At 41.8% G+C, this 23,682-nt stretch overlaps 1 protein-coding gene across 1 annotated transcript; it reads right to left on the bottom strand.

Moving 5' to 3' along the window:
* Nucleotides 1-957: 957 nt before the first annotated feature.
* LOC145418138 (uncharacterized) lies at nucleotides 958-9,590 on the bottom strand. The gene is made up of 4 exons (XM_080286662.1): nucleotides 8,725-9,590; nucleotides 8,073-8,667; nucleotides 4,890-5,071; nucleotides 958-3,025 (listed from the first exon to the last, which is right to left on the bottom strand). Exons 1-4 carry the CDS (start codon nucleotides 9,588-9,590, stop codon nucleotides 958-960), a joined length of 3,711 nt encoding a protein of 1,236 aa, XP_080142788.1.
* Between the last annotated feature and the right edge of the window lie 14,092 nt (nucleotides 9,591-23,682).

Below are 23,682 nucleotides of genomic sequence, written 5' to 3' on the forward strand. Positions count from 1 at the left end.
GATTCGTAGCTTTGTCTTATTCTGCCAACACAATACAGGATATAAGCTTCAAAAGGACGAAAATCGCCGTCTAGTATACTTTTTCTCACCATGGTAGCCATGGGGGGGGGGGACCATGGCGGGCAAGCGTAAGTAGTAAATCAGAGTGTCTGGGAAATTGCACTTAGAGTTCTCTTGCCATTCTCCACAACATATTTGTGAATCTGGTTTCTCCCACCTTCTACTGTATACATAAAAAGTAAAAGCCGAAATCAGTTGGATGTCGACCCAGATATGAGAAGTTCGTTATCAGTGACCCAACCTCGAATCAGTCGACTGACTGAAATCAAACAGTGCCGTCCATCCCACTGATATGTATAAAAAATGCATTCTGGTTGATAGTTATAATTATCAAAATAAATGGAGTCCTTTTTTCACCATTATTTGTGAAGAGCTTGAAAGAAAACTGAAGGGAGGTCACGAGGATGTTGATCCTCTTAAGTGTTGAATGAAGTGCATGAAAAAGTTTGAGAAACACTGATCTCGTTATAATGAATGAGCTATGCCTAAATTAACGCTTCGGTATACCCATTCTTGATAAACATTGCAGTTACATCATAATAAAGGCATGTTTTGCTAAGAATGTCAGTATCTTCCGAGACATTTTATTTATTAACAACAGTGTTATTCACAGTTCTAATGTTGAGCGTCTGTATTCCACAGTTAATTGAACTTGGTACTTCACTTACGCTACTGTACAAGCTATAGTTATCTAATGTATATAAATATGGGCATATATACATGTAAGTACAGTATTATACATTAATGTACAAAGAAGTGAATGTTAAAATCACTAGCACTATACTCACACATGGTATTCACAAAGTTACAGCTTGGACCGCATGGCACACTCAATGAAGGCAGTATGTCATGTGTTAAAAATCTCAATCAGTCATGATCCCAAGAACCAGTAGTAGATTACTGTGACAGATGAGGGTGTGAGTGGATTGAGGTGCGCTTGCGTATTTTGTCTGCTTGCTGCAACATTTGTTGGTGGAGACAATTAAGCCATTCCTGCTTAATTGTTGGGTGGTCAGCACCAAATTCGTAGGTAACTGGTTCCCGCCCTCCACCCTGCCGCACCTCCAACTTGAAGACTGAGTCGAGGGCTACTGGAGGTCCTAGGTTGACCTGGTCCAACCAAATGTCCCAGGCGTACTCATAGTAGGGCGCTCTCGGTTTAGTCAAGATGATTACATTCTGGAACAGTAAGGCAAAGTATGTACCACCTCGAACTTCCTTCTTCCGCGTTTTTACGTCCATCTTGTCATACCGGACGAAGTCACCACTGCGGTGAAAATCGATGCGTCTACCGGTGATAACTTGAGAAACAAGTTGATTTTGTGCCTGCTTCGTGAAGTCAAAGAATCTATGTATCATTTCCTTGGCTGCTGATGAGTGAGTGGGACTGCAGGTCAGCTGTTGAAACCATGCCAGATAAAATGTGAAATGCTGGACTGGAGAGATGTAATGTGTGGCTGTGGGAGTATTTATTTGTAGAGTTGCTAGACTGCGGGTCACCAGATACTCTGTATAGATGTCAAACAAGTGTCCGTTCATCAAAAACCACTTCAGAATCTCATTTACATTCCGTGATCTCTCCAGAGTTGGTAGGATGCCCTTGCTGTGGAGTTCATACAGTCTGTCGAGGAGCTGAGCGAGACCTGGATGTGGCACCAGAGTCTCGGGATTGAGCAACTTTGATAGGCTTGTTAAGTAATTCCGTTCTTCATCAAGGAGCTGAGCCCGGAAATCCCCAGCTATAGGAACTTCTGCGATACTCTCAGGTGTTTTATGTAATTCCAGTGTGTTATTGAGGTTGGGATACACTTTAGCCAGGCTGAGGGGCAACAGACGTGAGTGACTTCCAAAACCGGTTCCAGTGTCCGGTTGCCTTCTCCTGCCTGCCTGCTGGTTCTGTTCGGCTATTTTTTGGAGACGTTCAACCCACTGATCTCTGGTGTTTTGAGCCCTGGCCCGGAACCTAAGGGTGGTGTGTTGCGTCTGCCCCTGCGTCAGTACATGCAGTAACAGTTCATTCTGACCCACTGCCTTAACTTTCTCCAACTGCTCCACCCGGTAATGAATCTTGTACTTATAGAAGGCTTGCTTGCAAGACGTGATTACCAGCAAATTTTCGAACAATATCAGGGTGTACTTCTTCTTCTGGAGTGAGGCAGCTGACAGGCAGTAAAGATCACCTAGGTGAAGTAAGTCTCCACCCAGCCGAAGGTCCACTGGACTTTCCATCACTGCTGTCAGAGTCATCTCTGTGTTTGCCTCACGCTTCAGCTTATTCAGATACTCCACTGTGCTCTCCACCTCCTTCCGCTCAGTGTCTGTGCACTCCTTCTTGAAACTGTCCAGGATCATAGCATAGAAATTTAACCTGAAAGAGGGCTTGAGTATGTTTCTTAAGAGGTCCGGGAAGTGTTCCTGAAAATAAGATGAGTGACGCTGGAAGTCTCTCTGGACAGCAGGCGTCAAGACCATGTAACTACTGTAGCACTGGAACTGATCATCACGCAACACCTTGGCCAGGCAGCTCACGTCACCTCCTGTTGACTTTAAGTTTTCGTGCAACATCTCCTGAAAGTGAGTGATGAGCTCTAACTGCTGGAACACTAGATCGAAGTGTTGCCGGATGCTTGGTGGCGTGGTCTTGCTCATGACACTGTAATCTGACAGCAGGTTGACCAGACTGTCCAGGTATTCCCGGTCATTTGCTATAAGGTAGGAAAAGTTATCAGTAGGAGGAAGTGACTCTACCAGGTCCACGGTACTGCCTAGACCCCACATGGACCCCACCCCACTGTCCGTAGAGATTAGTGAGAAGCTCCTCGCTACAGTCCTGGGGCTCTCATTGCCACCAGCAGATAGCACGCTGTTGCGGGGACTGACTGTCTGCCGGGCCTGCAGCCCCTGGCCGCTGCTACTAATGTCAATGTTGCCGCAGCCGTGGGAGGTGGCAGTGTCTTCCCCATCCCTGGAAGAACACCAGAGAATGAGATATATTGATGGCTATTTGGGACGAAGTTGTATTGATGGTTATTTTGATGGACGGAGTATACTAATAACTATTTTTGTGAACGAACTATTGATAACTATTTTGATGGACGAAGTAATGCTAATAATTATTTTGGTGGACAAATTATTAACAACTCTTTTGATGCAAGAAGTAATGCTGATATTTATTTTAATGAACAATGATATATTGATAAGTATTCTGGTTGACAGAATATTTTAGGCTTATTTTGGTGGATGAAGTTTAGATATATAATTATTTTGGTGAACGAATTTTTTCATAAATTTTGTGAAAGATATTATATATATATTTTTTGTGGGGGAGGAGGTGAACGAAGATATAATCATAATTACTTTGGAGGACGAAGTTTAATTCAAAATTATTTTTGTGTGACGACGTTAGTGATAATTATTTTCATGAACGAAGTTATAATTATTTTCATAGACAAAGTTATACTGATATTTTTTTCTTTTGTGAACGAAGTTACACTGATAATTTTTTGGAGAAAGAAATTAAATTGTTATTTTAGGAGGCAAGGTTACCCTAATAATATTTTGGTGAACAAAGTTAGATTCATAATTGTCTCGAAGGACGAAGTATGTATGGAGATGCATATTACGAGGGTTGCACCTTGGCATTTAAAAGAATGGCGTTATCTCTCAAGCGTTTGTGCAATGCATCCAAAAGCATAAACAAACTTGTGTGAATCGTTTCCCTGTGAAGAGGAGCCAAGAATTTCGCAGGCTTTCTTGAGTGACAATGAATGTGTGTGGCTCGTTTCCATGGACATTCTTTTAATACCTTCTCACACTTTTATATTTCTCTTTCCTCTTGTTTCTGTATCTTACCTCCCCCCATCCATGTTTTCCAATTAGGTATATAGATTGAGGTAAAATGGGCATAATTCTCCCACTCCTTTAATAAAGCTAAGTTACCTGCTCCCCTAATTAACAATACTGTACTCTTTCACCTTAAGCTGGGCAAAAGTTCTATTCCTTTTTCAGAATATTTACCATAGTTATTGATATAATAAAACAATACTACCGCTCTGCATCCTTACCCTAGCATTTCTTAATATCTGGTACTGTGTTCTTTTGTGTTAATCTTATCCACTTCTACGTTCTTGTATTAATCTTCGTATCCAGTGCTACTTTCTTGTGTTCATCTTCGTATGTGGTGCTATGTTCATGCGTTAATCTCTTGCTATATATCAGCGATTAAGACTGAGATATAAAATTTAGGCCAAGCTAGAGGGGGAAAAAAGAGAGTATAGTCATATAAGTAAAGGTGCGATATTGCAACACATCCATGAATGAAGAGTGCCTGTGATGAACACATTCCTCAACTCAAGTGGTAGGTGGTGGCGACCATCATCCACTCACTTGATGTAGTGCTGCCTACTTCTTCCTAAGCCTTTATCATTCTTTTTCTGTGCCTGCCCTCCTCTCTTCCCATTTCTCCCATTTTTCTTGTCACTTCTTATCGCTTTTCTTTCCTTTACAGGTGGCTTTACATTGAGTGACAAGACAAATGGTTTCCTGTAAGCCAAGAAACCATTTACAACGCTTCGGTGGTAACCATATAACCAAACCATACGTGCTCCCTACGTGTCAACAAGTGGGTTGGTGGAGGGTTAGTGCCCCTCCCCGTAAAACATATAACTCAAAGTCAAATGGCCACCCCTTCCGGGATTATGGTGTCTGGCAATAGATAGTTAGATTAATACTCTCAGGCTCCTATCACTCTCATCCTTAGCTGAATATAATCGTCTGACTTTAGCTGTAATAAAACACTGAATAAGATGTGCCAGTGACAGTTTGCTTACTTAGTGTCTGGCGTGGGTGTAGGACGGATATATGTTTTGGTAGGGTAAGCGACGGATGGACTGCTGGGGGAGCTACTGCTACTGCTATTGCTGCTGGTGCTGCTGGCTGGGCTTACTTTCGGGTAGTCCAGGAAGCCGGTGTTCTCATGGCACCCCTTCAGTAGGAGCTTGGGACGTGCCGCCTGTGGGGAGGAATTTCTAGATGAGAATCGAGATAAACAGTGTGGGAGATACATGGTGCTGTATTGTCGGTTGCCATACACCTCTTACTTATCACAGCTTAATTTAATGTGTGTGTGTGTGTGTGTGTGTGTGTGTGTGTGTGTGTGTGTGTGTGTGTGTGTGTGTGTGTGTGTGTGTGTGTGTGTGTGTGTGTGTGTGTGTGTGTGTGTGTGTGTGTGTGTGTGTGTGTGTGTGTACGTGTACGTGTACGTGTACGTGTACGTGTACGTGTACGTGTACGTGTACGTGTACGTGCGCGTGCGCGTGCGTGCTTGTACGTGTGAAGGAAAGCACCCAGTAAGCATACCACCACACTGTCGATTTACAAATCCAACCCCCAATTACATTTCTAGGCGCGGACGGAATAGTGTAAAGCGAACCTTCCCAAAGGTCTCGTGATCTGCCCAAGTACATTTATATTCGCTTATTTGTAAGCTATTCTGCAAATTATATTACTACTGAAAATAATATTAAAATAACCCACAAAAAACTTGGCACAGGATACTCTGTGACACCTCCTCCTAACCAGTTGAGTTCTCCACACAGCATATTACTGGTATGTTCATTTCTGCAAGCTGTTTTGATAGCCAGTAATAAGTTCAAAAAAAAAAAATAACACTCCAAACAACATCAACCCGTAATATACAGAAAACAAATCGTTAAATCAGAGGTGCTTAGGAGCCTCGTAAGTCCACAGGAATGCGTTATAAGATGATGATGAATGACGGTAGAATAAATGATAAGTGGTGAGTCAGTGAGAGATAAGAATGCAACCCCAAAGTTGCGCTGAGTTCTCGTCAGCTTAACATCGTCAGCTCGAGGACGTCATATTCTTTTTATTCCTGCTACTGTCAAACATTTTAATTCAACTTGGGCCAGGCTTCTGGTAACGAAAGGGTTCATGAAGGTTATATCTAACTCCTTCAGTTTTAAAAAAAAGTCCAGAGGCGAGTTAAACTGTCCGGTGGTAGGAAAAACAGAACATATACCGGTAATACGCAACTGGAGGGAAGTGGCAAACCGTATGGTTGTAGTGGATTATCAGCAGCTAGCAAAAATATTCCCTAAACTGGAAAGGTTGTCTTTGGGTAGCTTAAAAAAAAAAAAAAAAAAAAAAAAAGTCGTCTGGCTGAGAGCGTTAATGGATTCATCTGGCATTAGTTGGAATAAAATAAAGCTCTTAATTTTCACTCACAGGCCAAGATGTTTTTTCGATTTTGTTCTTGATATCTCCAGACTATTTTATTCATTCTAGGGACTACAAGGATTTGATAAAGACATTATTAATCCGTTCACCACTGAAGATCCCTCCGACATGGATTAAAATCGTCTGTTATAGCCTAATTAATATATAAAAAGTAATTGTAGTGAAGTATCAACTTTTTCTGTGTTGGGTTTCCCTGAGCAGAATAAAATCGTCTGTCGACAGAAAGTCCAAAATGCACAACTGTCACTTCGAGGTCAAATGGTTGAAATATAACATGTGAATGAGAAACCAGAATAAAAAAGAAAAAAAGCGTAAGTCCTTCAGTTTCAAAATGTCCTTTCTTTATATTTTTGTTACCGCCATATGATTTTGTCCAGCTTATGGAATTTGTTTCATAATGAAGGCATTTGAGTAACCACCATTAGCCCCTTCAGTACGATGTGGCGTCTTTACCACTGCATTTTCGGTACCGCCAGAGAATTTCATTAACCTAAGGCAAGACCTCTCGCACTGGTGGTTACAGTGACTCTCAGTTACCCCTTCACTGCAATTATGTCTTCATCATGACAATCTCAGTATCATTAGACATTTTTATTCATGTTAGGGAAAACCTTTTATAGTACCGAGGTTACAATCATTCGCTTTTAGTGCAATGACGTTTTATCATTTCTTTCTCAGTACGACCAGACAATTTTATTCAGCTTAAGAGAGGTCACTCATAGCGAAGGGGCATGGCGATTTAGTGAGAGGGATGATGAATTAAGGAGCAAGCAAAGAGTGATGATCACCATCATCATCGTAAAGGTCGTACTGGCCACTTCAATCCGATGTCGTATCATCTTATTTTATTTTTTTTAGCCTAGGATTAAATTTTCAAACTGAGGGCGTTAGATATAATTTTCATTGCAATAATCTTTTCACTACCAGAAGTCTATCTTAACTGAAATATAGTTGTCTGGTAGCTGCAAGAACAAAATGTAATATATGTTGCTTCACTGGACTGAATGGATTAGGCAGGAGAGCAAAATTATATAGACCAACAAGCCACCCATTTCTGACCGCCATATGTGGAACAAATGTGAGGATTACATGTGGTTGGTCTGCAAGCTACGTTAGAAATTACAATTCACCAGCAAGAATGAAGAACCATATTCGCTTTACTGTCACCTTGGGTTTCCACTGACTCTCAGAACTGGGAGGCTTGACTACCCCTCCCTGGCCACTTGGGTGCCTAGTGATTAGGATGCCCTGGTCGGAGTGTGACGGTTTTTGCATAGGTTCAGCATTCAAGAGGTAACTGGAGATTTCCCGATCATGTAATGCCGCTAAGGGGAAAAAAATGGTGATTTATCCTCGTCTTCCCACACCTCAAAGGAGTAAAATGAGATTGGCTGTAACTGTTTACAAGGTTGATTTCGAAGTTTTGGGTAGCTGTGTGAGTGAAGACAAAAATATAAACAAGCAGTCATATACACAACTTAGATTTTAAAAGGTTTGTAAATATGGAAACTGGCCTGAGTTTAAATAAAAATGCCTATCCCTTATTATATCATCGGAGCGTAGGGGTCTAAGGATAATTTACAGATATCCAAAACATTTAAGGGGAGGAGACCGACCTATGCTCCTGGTGGTGTTTTACATGACAGAAAACCCTTTGATCATCCTCAGAACGGTAACGCGTAAGTCACAACTATTTCCTATTCGAGACCTCTAAAACCAGATCATTAGTCCTAAGTACAGTAGATATATATTACCTGTGAGTTTTCAGGCGTGGGGCGAGGCAGGAGACAGACTCTTGATCCAGCCAGTTCGTTGTCGGATTCATCCTGGAGCTCACTGGCAGCGTTGGTATTTGATGCTGATGGCTGATGAATGTGGCTGTGGTTGCTTCTGTCTGCGAGTAAAGTGCTGGGGCCGGATGGGGTGTACATTGGGTTTGGATTGGTGGATGGGATGTCAGGGTGTTGGGACTGGAGTGAAGGTGTATGTGTGAGTGGAGGAGGACTGGTGGATGAGGTGTGAAGGTATGGAGCTTGGTGTGAGTGTATATGAGTGGATGGAGTGTGGCCAGATGGAGCTTGGTATGGGGGTGGATGGATGGCTGAGGTTTGGGTGGATGGGACATGGTGCGAGTGTGTGTGGGTGGAGGCGTGGGTGAATGAGGTATGATGTGAAGCTGGATGGATGGATGGGGCGTAGGTGGATGGAGGCTGGAGTGGAGGTTGTTGGGTGTTCCTTTCTTGGTATGGTCTAAGAGGCCACTGCATGAAGGCTCTCTCTCCCCATGGTGATGTGGTGCCCCGGTCAGAGCACTGGTCCTGGTTCTGGGTGCTGCTGCTGCTGCTGCTGCTGCTGCCGCTGCTGCTGCTGCTGGTGTGTGGAAGCCTCATCGACTGCGACACGAGCCTGTTAATCGTCGTGGCAACATCCGTACTTCCTTTGCGCTTCGCATACGCCCGCTGAATGGGCATACTATCCGCCCTCCTAAAGGTGGAAGGAGGGGGAGTAAGAGAATTGTCTGAGGTATGGCGTACCCTGCGGTAGGTTGTGGGCGAGGATACAGCAGCTGGTCGATGTGGGGACGGCGATGATGACCGGCTTTGTACCTTCCCAATTTGAGGTATATTTGTCTTTTCGGGTCTTTCGCATTCTAAACCTCTGAATTCATCACCTCTGAGTGACCCGCCACGCCGAGGGGAAGAAGAGGTCGCCCGCCTGCTTTTTAAGAACGAAAAGACACTCTTCTTTGACTCTACTCCTGGAGAGGACGGTGACTGGATGGGGATCAGGGAATTTGCTCGTCTGGGAGGAAGAGGTTTGGTGTGCCTATGATCCTGAGCTGGTAGGTATTGGCCATGCAAATCTTCGTTGGTGACATGACTAGATGAGTCTGTGGAATCGGGAGGTGGTTGGTAGAAGGTGGATGTGCGTGGCGAAAGGGGCAGTATTTCCCTTGTTAGCTGTCTCACACGGGTTTCATCATGGAAAGAGTGGGATTTGGGAAGTGGGTGAGGAGGCAAGGACCGGAAATGACTTGCTCGGTCAGCTCCGCCGTAGCGGAGCGAGGCACTCTTGACAACATCGAGCGACGTTTTGCAGGGCGGGTCCTCGCTATGGCGTGGAGGCGGAAGTGGTGGACGATCTTGCTGCTTTGCCTGGAGAGAGGGCCTTGGAGGTTTGGCAGGCGGGGCAGGGCCTTTATAGCGTCGTGTGATTCTCCAGCTGCTGCCTCGCACGAAAAACGACTCCCCTTCCTCACTAGACGTCCCCATTCTCCCATCCGCCACCACACTTCCGCGGTGCTGGTGAGAGACGCCTTCAGGTGATGGCACTGATATTACCAGTCGACTCCACTGCTCTTTTTATGCAAACGTCCCTCAACTCCCTCCCCGTCTCATTCAAGGAGGATGGTGGACTGCAGGATGAGGGCCACTTCAGCCTGCAGCCCACCGGGTTTACGCTCAGGTAATCCTAGATACACAATAATAATTTCACTTCCACACGTGACGCTGCAGACTGCAGCACAGTTCTGCGCTAATCATCACACTGTGCATTTCATGCATACACCACTGTACTGTATATTGCAAACAGTACTATCGCTCTAGTTTTTAGTCATTCAATAATTGAGCCGTTTAAAAAATTTCTGAAAAGTATGATAGCTCCAGAAATTGAATTAGTAGGTTTCGAAAGTCATTGTTGACTGACCTGTTATCTATCGTTCTTTATCGTAAAGAAGTGGATCAGCTTGTATTTCCGCAATTGCACATAATACAACACAGCTCCTGGGTGACACTTCAATAGTTACAGCTCTCACTGTGTGCCATGACCAAATAACATCAAAATACAGTACTGTGATATGTATCGCTCCGCCTCACAAGATTTCACAAGACAGTGCAGAATGTAGGCTACCAAACAGGTGATACAATGTTGCACATACAGAACACCACAAACTCTTTATGTAATTATAATGCTTGTATTTCCAGTCAAATAATATCAAGTTAACGCCTTCATTTCACCATACCAGTATAACTGCAAATCCAGTCAAATGATATCAAGACACACCACTACCACCTCACTGTACCACAGTAATTGTAAATCCAGTCAAATAAAACCAAGTGTTGTGATAACGTAACACTCCGCCGCACAAGGTTTCACAACAGAAGAGCAACAGAGTTGTCCTCAAGGAGGGTGATACAGTGCTTACACAACACCATCACCACCCCGCCACCTTCGCTGACACTGCTGGCTTCAAGATAGGCAGACACACCAACTTAGCCTTCGTTCACTGATACTCGACCTGTGGGAAGGGGAAATAAAATTATATGTCAGTGAAAGCTTTCACTTGCTTCTTAACTGGTGTACTGTTTTGTAGGCAGGTAGAACAGCTTGTTATTAGTCCACCTTCACAGATACCTGTATATCTATCTATCTATCTATATCTATATCTAGCTATCTACAGTATATTTCTCTCTCTCTCTCTCTCTCTCTCTCTCTCTCTCTCTCTCTCTCTCTCTCTCTCTCTCTCTCTCTCTATATATATATATATATATATATATATATATATATATATATATATATGATACCTCATTTCAAGGCTAGTATATTTTCCACACCTTAGTTCAGTTACAACAGTAGAAAATGGAACTGAAGTAGATGTTAATCAAAGCTTTCACTTGCTTCTAGACTGGGTGATGTAATCACTTGCTGCTGTTACTCCACAAACACAATAAACATCATCACTGTTTCTTAACCCCTTCTAGACGAAGAAGCCTTTTCTAGTTTATACTTGCTACTTTATTCAGCTTAGGGAAGGCCTGATGTAGAACAGTAATGGGATCGGGAACATCTCTTATCAACTCATTCAGGGCGATGGCTGCATTTGAATGTTACTCACTTCCTCTAGACGCTTACCTTTAACTCAGCAAAGACAGTTATTAGTAGAGGGGTAAGCAGTTTATTATTACAGTATTTTAATGCGACTGCTCTTCCCTCTACCTGATGGTTATGTTTCGAATAGTCCGAGGGAAAGTTTACTGGGTTTTTTCCATGTCAGTTACGCACCACTGTAGTTCTTTCACCAGATTTTCGTCCTTTGTAGCTTCTTCCGTGTAGTTCGGTGACAAAAAAAAAAAAAAAGACAATACCACAGCTCTGAATCCATTCTAAAGCACTTCTTCGCGACTATAATAGCATCATATTCTAATGTCGATCTGTCGATATAACTCGGCATTCAAAACGGATAGATGGCAAATGTAGGCCAAGTCAGAGTAAAAACAGTATACCTGAAGAGATAAACTTAAAACACCGATTCTAGCTTTCTCTCGAGACACACTGACTGAGCTCTCACGTAGGACGCTCTCACTATCTTATCGAGGGCTCAGTTATCGGGGATCGTTCCGGAAACAAAGACTGATTACAAGGAAGACAATAGTGCTCGCCAAGACTGAGGAATGAGTCACCCTTCATGAATAACTGAAGCCATATGATGAATCACTGGCTGGTTAGGTGAATCATGGGTATTATCTGATATTATAAGCTCTTAACTCCTTCACACTGCAGTGATGACGTCTTCGCTCTGTTCTAAGTATTCCTTGATTATTTTAATTAGCTCTGAGAGGATTAATCGGGCTCAGGGGGTTTAAGCTGCAGGAACTCCTCATTATTAATAAGAGACGTGCTCTAAAAATCTCGTACCGTAAATAGGGAGAAAACTGGCAAATCAGCTTTAGTGTATTTTTAACAAAGCGTAAAACTGCCATCTCGGCATCCTCGGTGCTGTTCTGCAATAAGAGATCAACCCCAGATTATGATGAGGATCACGAAGTTCAGTGGAAACTATGATGAGCTGCAGCACTGTCTTCTGCCACTGAATTGCCAGAAATAAGCTGCAAAAGTGCGAAAATCTCCACTAAGTTAAAGTTAATCTATAATAGGCAATTAATCTGTAATTTACAGTGGCAGGTGGTAAGTAGGCGCGACCACCATCCACTTGTGTGATGTAGTACAACCTTCATGTGACTTTAAACTGAGTGACAGGCGAAAATCCTTTAATCCAAGAAACCATTTACTATGCATGGTGATAGGTAACCACATAACCAAATGGACGCCTGGTGGTATAGTGAGACAAGGTGCTCCACTTAGAAGATACCCTTGAAGGTCTGCAGCTGAGAAATGGCTGGAGTTCACTGCTCACATAGTGCCAATCAGGGGCGAGCGAGACTGGCCACCCTTCCCTTGATTGTCAGAACTGAGTAGCCTAGTCCTGCGTTCCATTACTCTCGATGGGAAGAAAAAGGACTTCAGGATAGACAAACAGAGTACAAGGCAATTAATAGCAAAAAAAAAAAAATGTCATTTACAACGCGAGCTTGCTGTATCCGCTTCACTGACAGGGTGGCTATTTTTAGTCATTCTTGAATCTTGCACCCACTAAATGAGTTTATTCAGCTCAGTAAAGACTCTTTCGAAATGAACATGTGCAACAGGACAGATGGACCTTACGAAAAAAGTGTTAGTGTAGTTACCTTAAGCAAATGAATGAACGAGAATGGTGTGTAAGGGGAAGGTATGGGGTGCATTATGGTGTGGTGTGGTCTGGTGTGATGTGGTGTGTAAAGTGTGGTGTGGTGTGTAGTGATTTTATGGTGTAGAATGTAGTATAGGGTAAAGCATGTTGTATGTTAGAGACGTGATATGTGTTAGCTTTGGGGGAAGGGAGTCAGGGATGTGGTGTGGTGTAATGTGGAGTTTGGGATGTAGTGTGATGTGTGATGTGGTGTTGTGTGGAGTGCAGCTGAGGTATAGTGTGATGCTGTGCGGTGTGGTGTGGTGTGGAGTTGAGGTGTAGTGTGATGTTGTGTGATGTCGCATGATATGGAGCGAAGTTAGCGGTGTGATGTGGTGTTGTAGGGGAGTGGTGTGGCGGCGGCGTGATGTATGTCAGTGTCCCCCGTCTCCACTGTCTGATTAATTATCACTGTTGGTTTTTCTGTTTTCGTTTCGTTTCTCGTAAGTTCCAGAATTCGTGTAAGATTTCTTTGGCAGATTTATTCATCTCAGAGAAAATATCCAATTACCTCTTCAGTATTTTCTATTTGATGTGTGAAGTGTTTCGGTGTGCTGTGGTGTCATGATAGAAAACAATCAGGAAAGAGAAAGATGTCAAGTGAAACGTTCTCTCAAGCGGTGACCATTGACTCAGTATTTACCTTCAAGCTTTTCAGTACGATGGTGTCTTTTTTTTTATTTAGTTATTTGTGTGTCTCGCTACCTCCAGACTCTTTTGCAAAACTTATGAAAGGTCTTTCGTAATGCAGGGACAACTGAAGGCTACATCTAATCCCTCCGGTTCGAGAAGTCTTTCACACGCTGCATACAAATATCGGAAGGTATCGAGAATATAATTATGAAAGATGTCACTGAAGTGAAGTGGTTAAATGTGGTGACTTTGAAATGTATTGATAGGAACAACTTAATAGCATATGTTAAGCAACGTAACTGATTATCCACGTATCTCTGCTTCCTTCCGGGCGTGTATCATCATGACGCAGGAAGCTTGCAAATGAGGAAGCTCTTATTCAATCTTGAGCCGTAGCTTGGTGTTACATTAATGATCCCTCGCCGTTTTCTCACATTTCATTTTCAATAATGCCTTCGTTACCTCCAAGCCCTTTCGAGAATGCTTAAAATAATAAAGGTACCTACCATTATGCAGACGAAGGTGATGGAAACAGATTCTAATCCCTTCCCTACAAGGAGCAAAGGTGTGTGACGCGTAGGACATCTGAACCTCAAGAATCAGACTATCAAATTTATGCGTAGAAACGGACACATAAAGAGGTTGCATAAATTCGTCAAAGAGTAACAAGAATAACATTTAAAAGATTAATCATAGGTAGGAAGTTATATATTCATCCACGTCTTGTTTGTTTGTCTGTCTTTGCACAAGATATGTTTAAAGAGTTGTTATTGTATTTCAATAAAATTTTGTTGCTAGGTGAGCAGTGGGTCAGGGAAACGTTTATTAGATTTCGAGGAGGATCCGATTCCGGATGCAGGTAATTATAAATTTTACTGGCGTTGCCGGAGGTACGCTTTGTCTGAAACCGTGGAACAATGCAGACCAATACCGTAAAATTAACTGAGTACGTGAGGCAGTAAAAGTGTTCGTCTTGCAGGAAAAAGACTTAGTGCAGTAAATCATTGATCTTATTGGTGCTGGAGGAAGTATACGCTCTCTGAGTGCTTTCCAGTTTAATACTGCACTCTTACCTTCAAAAGACATCAAGGGAAGTGAGAAATGCGGGGGGGGGGGGAAGGGGAGGATGGTAATACTGTATATAGCGATGAAGAGGCTCCGGAAGCGTGGGCTTAACAAAGCCTTTCACGGGTTTGTACTTTTAATTAATCCTAGCCAATTTCTGTGATAAGCAAGTCTCCATAAAAGTTGAGTAATATCACAGATCTTTCGTTTTATTTCTTAACTTTAATATTCGCTCTGATCTGCAAAGTGTTTAGCTGCTATATGAGTGAAGACAAAAAATATATAAAAGAAGTAAGCTAGTACACAGCTTAAGATCAGGAGAATTTATAAATACAGCTCTACTAGGTATGTGCAGCCAGAGATAAAAGTTGACCGAGTATTTCATGTTTTCTACGTCTTAGTTTTCTCTACCGGCTAGTATTTATAAACTGAGAGAGGGCTTGGTATGTACGATCCTTTTTGGTATGATACTTCAGGAGGGGAAAATGACGGACACGTGCCCTAAGTGTGATGTAGACACAGTGGGACAGTAGCTGAACTTTGGTCCTTAACTGTACGACACGACTGGGTATCGGACTGGCGTGAGGAAGTTGTATATCTTATCTGAAAGTAAATCCCTTTCTGATTGTGAGCAAGTTCCCATTCCACTGGGCAACTTTTATCAATAAATTATAGTTTATGGTTAAGGTTTCCGACTACCATTGCACTGAACGTTTCATTTTCACCCCAGTAATTAAAATCTTCCATTTTGAATGGTTCATCCTCAGTTAAATAAAATCTTCTGGAGATAGGCTAACAAGATTAAAGCTGAAAAAGACATCGTGTTGGTGAAAGCATTAATTCGAATGGCATTCATCATCATCACCATCAGCCTGAGTCGACCCATTCCTGGACAAAAGCCTCTTCCATCTTTGTTCACACTAAGCTCTTGGCTATTAGCCTGTTCCATCCAGTTCCAGGGAATCTCCGAATCTCGTTCACTATCTTGTTCCTAGTCTACCGCTTTCACTCAGTCCATCACTGGATTCCCACTCCGTTGGCCTAGCGTTAGTCAGAACATGATAAAAATGACTGAAAGGTTGAAGAGGTAACAGGAGAGTGTTTCTAAACTCGTCAGCACAATGGGTCTCTACATAAGCGGTCCTGGTCGTTTCGGCCGTAAGTCGTTTAGGTTGCAAAGTTCAAAATGTCTAAACAACATACGACCTGTGTATACAGCCTAAATAACTAAATTTCATCAAGATGACGTTGCTGAAGTTAGGTTAGGTTAGGTTAGATTAGGCTAAGTTAGGTTACAACCGAAACGACCAGGACCCATGCACAGGACACTTCACGTCATCTCTCCCTTAGCCTTATATTTTGCATATTATTCCTTATTATTCACTTGTATGATATGTTGTTTAATATCAACGCAATCTACATCAGTGATATACAAGAGGATACTGACATGTAATGTGAAGAATCGCTCGGGAAGAAGTGTTACAGAATCTCCAAAGCCACTTATAATTCGAACCCTAAGTCGGCGAGAACACGGCCTTTAACCACACCAAACATGTTTCAGATTATTCAGTAGCTCTGACAAAATCATTCTGTCGGTTGTCAAATTAAAAGCAGCAGTTGAAGGTACATTACTTTTCATGGTCACTGACACAAGAATCCACTTATCCTCCTGAAATATAAATAACCAATTTGAATATAATAAAATTAATCGTATCATCATCACCACCACCATAACCATTTTCCCTGTAATACAGGAAGAGAGACGATTCCAAAAACAGAAAAAGGGGGAAGTAGAAAAATTAGAGAACTATCAGAGACGACTGAAATGGGCCATACATCGTCACTCATAATTCAAGCCTACGCGATTCTCATTTCCACCTCATGATCCAAACGATCCACACAAAACTGAATTTCATAATGCCTGTGGGATCGAACCATTTCGCTGAGTGACAAAAAATGGGAGGGGAGGGGAGGGGAGGGGAGGGGAGTGCAGCCTTTGTCAGTATGATGCACTATAAATCTCCATGTATACTTCATTTATGCCCTTCGATCATTCTTTTACTTTCTCAGTTTCCATGCCTAGTGAACCTTGTTTATATAGTTGCTCTTGAGTTTGAGGATGTGTAATGACTAGAAATCCTGATTACTTAGGATGACATTGTTCTGGAAAATCACGGTGACGCAAATCAGCTGATTGAACACCAGAAGTCACTCTCATATCTCCCCCACTATTGAACTCTCAAGTGCTGTCAGTCATGTTGTCTTCCGTCCCCTTTTTTTTCTCTCTCTCTCTTGTCAACAAGAGTCCCGTTGTTTCATCTGGAAACACAATTTCAGTGTTCCAATAAGGAGATATGTAGATTATTATGGCTAGTACAGGTAGGCATTGTGAGTAAAGATGCGATTTTTTTCCACTTCCTGTTAGACAGCACTCTGTACATCCAACACAACCACCATCTCTCTGTGACCTTCATCTAGCGCTGTTAGTGAGTCGAACGAGACTTAAAGCAAAGCAAAAAATGAAAAAGCAAAACACGACGCAGACACAGATGCAGATATAATTAATCCCTTCGTTGAGATGAAACTTTCTTCCGTTGTTTTTACTACTTGCCTTCAAACGATTCTGCTCTTGAGCGCTGAGATATACCTCTCGTGGTGAGAAGGTTAGAAAAATTCCTAACCTACACTCATGCATACTCCTAGACTTACACTTGCAGTACTTAAACTTGCCATAAGTTATTCGTATACCTACACCTTAACTTACTCATATGCCTACACATATACCTAAAAATAATTTCACTCTCCTTACACCTATACTTACACATATAACTACTATTATTATACTTATACATATACTTGCACCTATACTTACTCTTATACTCTTACCAATATTTACTCTTATACCAAAACAGTACTGATTTTTTATCATATACGTATACTTAAATTTACATTTATACTTACAATTACACCTACACCCATACTTCTGCATTAGTGCATTGTACATCAGCACTTACGCTTACTTCTAAACTTATGACTTCATTCCTTGTCTTTTACTTACAAGAACATGAAACAAGCAATCACCGTTTTCTGATCTGGGCAGAATTGTGAGGCAATCTTTCTGCGTGATTATGATGTTGGATCAAAAGTGGACCAAATTCTTATCTTGGTTTTTGTTTCCGTCTGAACTGTGTGCATCAGAATGTTTTTTATATTTCATTGCGACCGGCTTGCACACACCTGACATGAGAGGGTTCAAGCCGTGTTTTATGGGTCCTGAAGGGTGCCTGATCCGCTGAGTCGAGAAAACCTCACATCTGTTAATGGAGAGGTGAGCCACCTCCACCCGATGCTTCATGCATGGGTAAAGATGTGGGGAATGCTGCAGAAATGGTGTTACAGTGGCCGTGTTTGTGAGTGGGAACCTACTGTATATACGTCATCGAGGGAACCAAAAGGGTTATAACTTCTGTGACAATATGTAAGGACATATTGATGCATCCTTTCAAACGTCTGCCCCGGATGAGACTGAACCCTGATCAGTAGGACAGTTAGACGCTTGCGCTACCAAACCGTCCGGTGAAGGTTCTGTCCGAAGGTTAAAGAGGATCAGTGTACAGTCGCGGTCAATAATTCCTTAACATGTCTTGATATTCGAAGTTGCTATGGCGAAATTTCAAACTGCATGATTATTAGTGATAAGATTAGCCAGGTCTGTCTGGGTTTTGAGTTTCGGGACGGTGTGAAGGAATTTTTGGCCTCGACTGTACAGTGCCGACAGTATTTATCCCTTTCTCCATTTACACAGTTTGAAGCAGTGAATGTATTTTTTTATTATTCTCCAGTAACTTTTTACTTGTCTGTATACCTACTAACTCTAGAAAGAATTAAAAAAAAAAAAATCACCATACCGAAGGGTTTGGTCCCATTTTCAGGATCCACCTCAAGTTAGCTTTTGATAATAGCTCCAAAAAGAATGAATTTTTTCTCTTATGTGATAAAAGAATAATTCTCTTAACACGAAAGGTCCCTCCAAACTGAATGAAATCGCCTGAGTATAGCCATAATATGATATAGATATGTCCTCATTGCAGTGAAGAAAAATGGATGATGACTGCTTCTTAGCCCTTCCGAACGAGAGGCCTCGCTGAATTTTAAAACGGTTATCTTGTAGTTGCCATAATACTTTATAAAGAAATCAGATGATTTTATTCAGTCTAGGTTTTATCTCCTTCATAAACCTAAAGAGGACATCTCGTAGAGAGGGAACTAATTGTAGTAATGTTTCTATAGTCTTGTCACCACAAGATGATTTTTTTTTAGTAGAATGTAGACATCTCATAGCTGATGGAACAGTTTTTTAGTTACGAACAACATCCCTCTATAACACTGTCTCTTCCATCATAATTCCACCCAGATACTTTCAGTGAACAATATCACTCGTCACACCGTGCTTTCCCATCAGAATTGCGTCGAGATAACTTTACATTCATTGATGCCAAAAAAATGAAAAGTATTCCATCTCGCTGTCTCCCCCCGGCGACTATCCGGCACTACAGTATCTGGTACATAATCATCTTCGTCCGGCGTCATTATCATGGGCCGTAATCTCTCCCACCCAGATAAATCAGTTCATTAAAGAGTCCAGGTACAAGGCCCCTGTAGGCAGAGGGATTGTCGAGGCCATCACTGTTTTTTATGCGTAACAGATTGAGAATCAACTGAGAACCCATTCTCTTCAACAATTATGGAATTTAATCACTATTACGGATTATTAACTAACACGAGACTTAAAATTTTCACGAGGATACGGCTTATAGAAGGCAGAAGGGTAAACACAACACACCACCACCGAGCCTCCCACACATTCTCATTACCTTGGACTCTGTAACATCTCCTCCCACTTAATTTATTTCGCATATTACATTTCAATCTCTGTCCGTATGCCACAGATGAAAACAATGTCGATATTTACTCGTTATGCCCCAGAACGTTATTTATTTATTTTTTTTACATTCTTTTACTTTTTCTACCCACCACAAGGAGGTGACGTCAGGTAGTGAAATACCTGGTGGAAATTGCTTTAAGCTCGTTCCCTATATACTCGTACAATCAAAAATCGTACGGAGGGAGCAAGACTAAATTAAGCCAAAAATAAATTAGAGAAGTGTTACGAAGCCTTCTCTGCCCACGGCAGTATCACTCACTTGCACCTCGTTACAAGGGTAAACATGGCACACAAAGCGACTGATAAACTCCCATTCATTCCTGGGGTTTTATTCTTCTTATCATGTCAGGCATTTTTAGTCATGGAGGACACGGGAAATGGGCGATTAGGTGATTAGATTTGCTTCTCCTCCCCCAGAGCTCCTCTCCTCTCCTCTCCTCTCTTTCTATCCTTTCCTTCCTCCCCGCGGACTCCTTGTCCTTCAACCCCTTCTCTCTTCTCTCTCCTCCTATTCCTCCCCTTCCTCTTCCTACTCGTCTTCTCGTCTTCCCCCTGCTCCTTTGCTGCTTGTCATCGGCATCATCAAATTCATCATCAAGTTTCTCCTGCATCTCATTATCATCACCGTCATCATCATCACGCTCCTACTCCTCCTGCATCACGCAACCTGAAGGCCATTGTCATATAGCTCTTGTAACAACGTTGTTTCTTTCATTCCTGCTGCCCATTCATTCATTCAGGTTAGAAAGGACCTCCCGTAGCGAAGCCATTAAAAAGAAATTCCATAAACTTCTTCACCGTGATGATGATCTTTACCTGCACTGAAAAACCAGATAAATAAGACCAACGCGAGCTTATCTTGCTGCTGAAGAAAACTTTCAAATAAACATTCACTGTACTGAAGCCATTGTACCTACAGCATCTATCTTCACAAGGCATACTCTCATGGCCCCTCACCACCTCCCGCCTTATTTCCAGCTCATCACGCCCTTCTGTTTGCCCCCCACGACCATTTCCTTACACACCTGACACTTTCATTCTTGGGAGAATTTTACATAATCATATACTGCACTCGAACCACAAAACTTACAACACTTACTTTCACTGGGTATACTTTCCTCTCCCAGCCCCGTCGCCCACTAAATTTCCAGCCCACCCCATCCATTCCTTTTCGCACCACACCCACTCCTTTACTCCCCTATCCTCTTTTTTTAGTTATTTGACGGTTTCAGAGTACGACGCAGTGTACGCAGTCGATAATCTTACTTGTTCATCATTCTGCCCACCTTCAGACTACTTAATTTAGTGATGGATAACCTCTCTGACAGAACGGATTTACCTCAATTACTCCTCCATTACGAAGACGATTTCTCTAATTTATTCTTACTGCCTTCAGACGATGTTTAAGCTTGACAACGACATCACGTGCAATTTAAAAAGAATAAATCGACCTCTTCACTATGAAGCAAAGTTTTCTATTTATTCTTTCTGACTATAGATAATTAAATTTAGCTTATGAAGGACCTTTCACGGAAATGGAACTAAAAAAAAAAATCTTCCATTAGCCTCATTACAACAATGGTAGTTTTTTCCTCTACTTAATTCTCTGTACAGTTAGACTTTACTTACCATCTCATGTTTGAAAAAAAAAAAAAAAATCTCCTAGCCTAATACTAAAATCGTACCTCTCCAGTTTGAAAATAGTATCTCCTGAAATTAATGAAATTGTCTGATGATAGAAAGAGCAAATAAAAATATTCGTCCTGAATGTGTTAAATTAATCAGTACCCCCTTGTGATGTTATCTTGCTATCTTTCTCCACAGTGACTCATTCTGATAAATGGGTGATACTGATATCCTGAGTGGAGCCACCTGTCCTGATACGTTACAGAGACAGCGAGAGAGAGAGAGAGAGAGAGAGAGAGAGACACACACACACACACACACACACACACACACACACACACACACACACACACACACACACACACACACACACAGGCAAGTGTGTGTGTGTGTGTGTGTGTGTGTGTGTGTGTGTGTGTACTTTGAGATGTCTCAAGGTACGATACGACTACACCAGTCAGATATGAGTGAGTGTGTGTGTGTGTGTGTGTGTGTGTGTGTGTGTGTGTGTGTGTGTGTGTGTGTGTGTGTGTGTGTGTGTGTGTGTGTGTGTGTGTGTGTGTACTTTGAGATGTCTCAAGGTACGATACGACTACACCAGTCAGATATGAGTGAGTGTGTGTGTGTGTGTGTGTGTGTGTGTGTGTGTGTGTGTGTGTGTGTGTGTGTGTGTGTGCTTTTTTTCCAACCTTATCAAGACACAGAAATTAAAACAGATCTCCTTATCTCACCCGTGTGACTGGACGGGAAGTTTCATCCGAAAATATTAACAAGGAAATTGGATGGCATATGAGGAAAGGATAGCGAAGAGAAGAAGGAGTAGACGACCAAGATCGAGATGGACAAAAAGATGGAAGTGGTAGGTGGCAGGAATAGGAGGCATCATGATAGTTTGAGCAAAAAAAAAAAAAAAGACCAAGAAAGAAGTAGAGAAATAATATGGATGTGGAAGTTGTTAAGTATGATATGAACATAAATACCTGGAGACCCACTAGGAGTTCGGCAATAAAGGCATACTATGGGCCGTATTCTAATTGGTTCAGGAGTCTTCTATTGCTACTTATATTGCTGATTGCCCCGTGTTGTGCTCTTCCATGTCGTTTTAATCGTTTTAACATTGACTTTCTTTTTTTATTAATCAATACTCTACCAGAAAATAATGAGATGTAAAGTGCAGGAAAAAAAAAAAATCTCTGAGGTCAGGTGATACGAAATCTTCAAGCCATTTGGAATGTGACCCACAAAACGAATTCGAGGGAAAACGTGGGAGGATTTTTGAGGGTGAGCGGTGAATCAAGGGAAGACTGGGTCGTTACGGAGTAGGGACATAAAAGCATGGGAATTCCTGTTGTTGAGGCCACCCCACACTGGATGCAATGTCTGGTAGATAGATGGACAGCCATTGGACACATCTGAACCCATTCACTATGAAAGGCCCTTTCCACGTTGAATAAAATCGTATGGCGTTAGCAAGATTAAAATTAGGAGAGACATAGACAGTTAGACAGAGACACAGACAGACAAACAGACAGACAGACAGACAGACACAGACAGGCAGACAGAGACAGACAGAGACAGACAGACAGACAGACAGACAGAGATTCTTAATTACGTTGTTGAGGGTTCATTTCTGAGTTCGTTTGTCACGAAAGGTATTTCATTATTCGAGTAAAATATTTGAACTGCAGCTAAAAATAGATAAATAAATAAATAAAATAAATTAACGAAATGAAATAAAAAATGATAAGCGCCAACATGGAGTACATTAAACGCAGCATTTTATCTAGCTACTGTCATACAATTTTATTTAGCAAAGGGAAACACACTATGTTCGTTATTACAGAGCGCTGCAAGAGCCATTTCACAGATAACGATAACCGAAAGAGTTCCGAGAAAGGCACAGGAAGGCGTTTACTGATAATCCTGGCCCACGCTAAAGTACTGAAATTCTGAACCGGAATGGAAAGCACTCCACATAATATTGGTTGCTTAATTATTCCTGAAAAAAGAATTAATTCATCTGCTTTATTTTCCACTCTGAGACTCAGTAGTGATGAGTTTACGGTGATACGGCACTTCACTTGATTGTTCTTTGGAAAAACTTGTCGTTAAGTAGTGTACACTGTACAATGAAACGGTCAATCACTTTATTTTCCTTTGTATTTTGTGGGGGGTACTGTAAAGGAATGTTGGATATGAATGGTTTGTGAGGAAACCTTTAAAACTTTAAAGGGACAAGAAATTTTACAAAAACAAAATACTGTGAATGATACGCGTTAATAATATTACCTCCAGCACCACGAGGTGCTCTCTAACTTTTATCAAATTGTCTGGTGGTGTCATCAATTCAGATAAATAATTCATATCAGTGAAGGAGATGACGACGGGAGAAAACGCCAAAACAGAGTAAATGACTTGAGAATATTGAGTGAAACAGACAAAAATCAGAGTTCCAAACACTCAATAAGTGAACAGTAGATGAGTGAGACAGAGGTGGTGATTCAGCAACACATTGATATACGAGCAATAG

Source organism: Coenobita brevimanus, chromosome 14 (genome assembly GCF_032717465.1).
Source record: "Coenobita brevimanus isolate Jiangsu-jjx chromosome 14, ASM3271746v2, whole genome shotgun sequence".
Lineage (NCBI taxonomy): Eukaryota > Metazoa > Arthropoda > Malacostraca > Decapoda > Coenobitidae > Coenobita > Coenobita brevimanus.

What these genes read in the sequence shown, in the direction of transcription:
- LOC145418138 (XM_080286662.1), bottom strand. Translation starts at nt 9,590, where the DNA reads ATGGGGACGTCTAGTGAGGAAGGGGAGTCGTTTTTCGTGCGAGGCAGC. An exon ending in GTTGCCACGACGATTAACAG is followed by an intron (nt 8,668 to 8,724) that starts GCTCGTGTCGCA and finishes CAGCGGCAGCAG; the next exon opens with CAGCAGCAGCAGCAGCAGCA. An exon ending in ACACCCACGCCAGACACTAA is followed by an intron (nt 3,026 to 4,889) that starts GTAAGCAAACTG and finishes GTGTTCTTCCAG; the next exon opens with GGATGGGGAAGACACTGCCA.